This window comes from Corvus brachyrhynchos, unplaced genomic scaffold (assembly GCF_000691975.1).
Source record: "Corvus brachyrhynchos isolate BGI_N302 unplaced genomic scaffold, ASM69197v1 scaffold547, whole genome shotgun sequence".
Classification (NCBI taxonomy): Eukaryota; Metazoa; Chordata; class Aves; order Passeriformes; family Corvidae; genus Corvus; species Corvus brachyrhynchos.
The window spans coordinates 895875-897627 of record NW_008239104.1 but is presented as its reverse complement, the minus strand read 5'-3'; the positions used below and the strand labels follow the sequence as shown (position 1 = coordinate 897627).

General features: G+C 42.7%; 1 protein-coding gene across 4 annotated transcripts in view; it reads right to left on the bottom strand.

The window, feature by feature from the left end:
* Positions 1–1753, bottom strand: part of PSD3 (pleckstrin and Sec7 domain containing 3) — a 131843-nt gene that overhangs the window by 57448 nt on the left and 72642 nt on the right. For all 4 annotated transcript variants that reach the window (XM_017739348.1, XM_008637687.2, XM_017739350.1 and 1 more), the window contains one exon: positions 1661–1750. In XM_017739348.1, coding sequence (XP_017594837.1) covers positions 1661–1750 — 90 coding nt within the window. The remainder of the gene's footprint in view (positions 1–1660; positions 1751–1753) is intronic.

Below are 1753 nucleotides of genomic sequence, written 5' to 3'. Positions count from 1 at the left end.
GCAGCAACACACACACACTTTGGTGCTGTGGAGCAGCGCGCTGTGGATTTAATTTACTGAGATAAATGCAAAATTAATTTCCACTAAGTCTTTGTAATCGCACATTTAGTGGCAGCATGGCTGCTGTGAACACAGTAGTTCACACACAATCACTCTACCCACTCCACTACCCTCCACTGATAAATGAAAAAACAAGGGTCAGTTCATTAAATCTTCAGACAAGCCAGATGAGAAACCAAAGCTAGGCGCCACCTCTGTCCCAAAGACATCAAGGCAGCACACAGAAAAGTGCAGAAAGCCTTAAGCGAAGTGGGACAGCAACACTGAACTTCTTCCGTCTGTCTACATCCAAAAAATCCTGAGCCCTGGTATTTGCTTTGGGTGAACAGTCAGACATCCCTAGCATTAGCAGGTGAGCACTGAACACCAAGGTACAGCCCCAACTGCATAATTCTGTAAGCATGAAAACAAACAGCAGGTGAGCACCAGTGGAAGTCTCTTGTCAGTACACTTAGAAGGTTATTTAAACACAATCTGGAGATCTATTTATTCAGTAAGGGCTGTAATTAGCCTGCAAATTAATCTCAACATATCCCTCTATGGCAAACTGAGAAATGAGATTCCTTGGGGGAAAAAAAATTTAAGTGTGGCTGCTGACAGATGAATACTCTGTATACAGATTCAAAAATTAAAGACATTAAAATAAAGGGGGGGTTGAGTTTATATTTCCAACTGCTTAGTAAGAACTGAGGCAGGAGGGCCCAACAAAGAGCTCCCTGAAGAGGCTGAAGAAAATGAAGATATTACCAAGACTAGAAGACAAACTCTGCCCCATTCACCTATGCAGGTACATCTGTATTTCACAATGGGCCTGACACAAAACCCACAGAAGAGATGGCAACTCATTTGGTTTACTTCAATAGGCATTGGGTCAGCACTCAGATGCACCAGCTTCTTATTTTTATTTCCACTACAACAAAATGAATAAATTATGAACTCCAGTGTATGTACATCTGTCTTCATTCAAAGTGCTGTTTCACGCTAGCAATCAGACGAAAAAAAAGTGAAACAGTCTCATTATTATTGACAATAAAACAAGGTTTGTCCTGCTCAGCCTCTTCCCGCATTTTTCAGATTTAACTCCTGGCACAAACTTAATGAACAAAAGCTGAAGCAATGCAGCCTGTGCCAGACAGCACATTATAATCTGAAATTACATCTCCAGCTCTAATCTGAATACCCCAGAGCACCTTTGATGAAAAAACACACACGCCTTCCAGATAGTACACAGAGATCAGACTTAGCCCTTATGTATTTGCAGGCAGAGCCAACTGGCTGCTTCTGTCCACTGTAATCAGGAGACAGCACTCTGGGTTGGCATAGCCACAGGAGTTTACAAGGCCCACAGCTCTGGGGCCAGACCTGCTGCAGCTCAGTCTCACCGCTCTGTGCTGCAGAGAGTCTCCTTCACTATCAAATCAAGGCAAGAGGGAAAACAACAGAATAAACACTGTATATATTATGTATGCTCTGGGAGAAGAAACGTGCCCATCACTTGTCATGTTTGACAATTAAGATTCAGAAAATGCAAGATGGGTGTCCTGTTTTGAACCATCCTTCAGAAAAAAATGAAATCCACATTCTGCAGTTAATTCCTTACCTTCAAGAGCCCTCTTGGGAAGTCTTTGCCATCGTTCATCCCCTGGAGGTTAGCAACGAACTCTTGGCAGGTCATCTTTTTCCCAATGTTCTG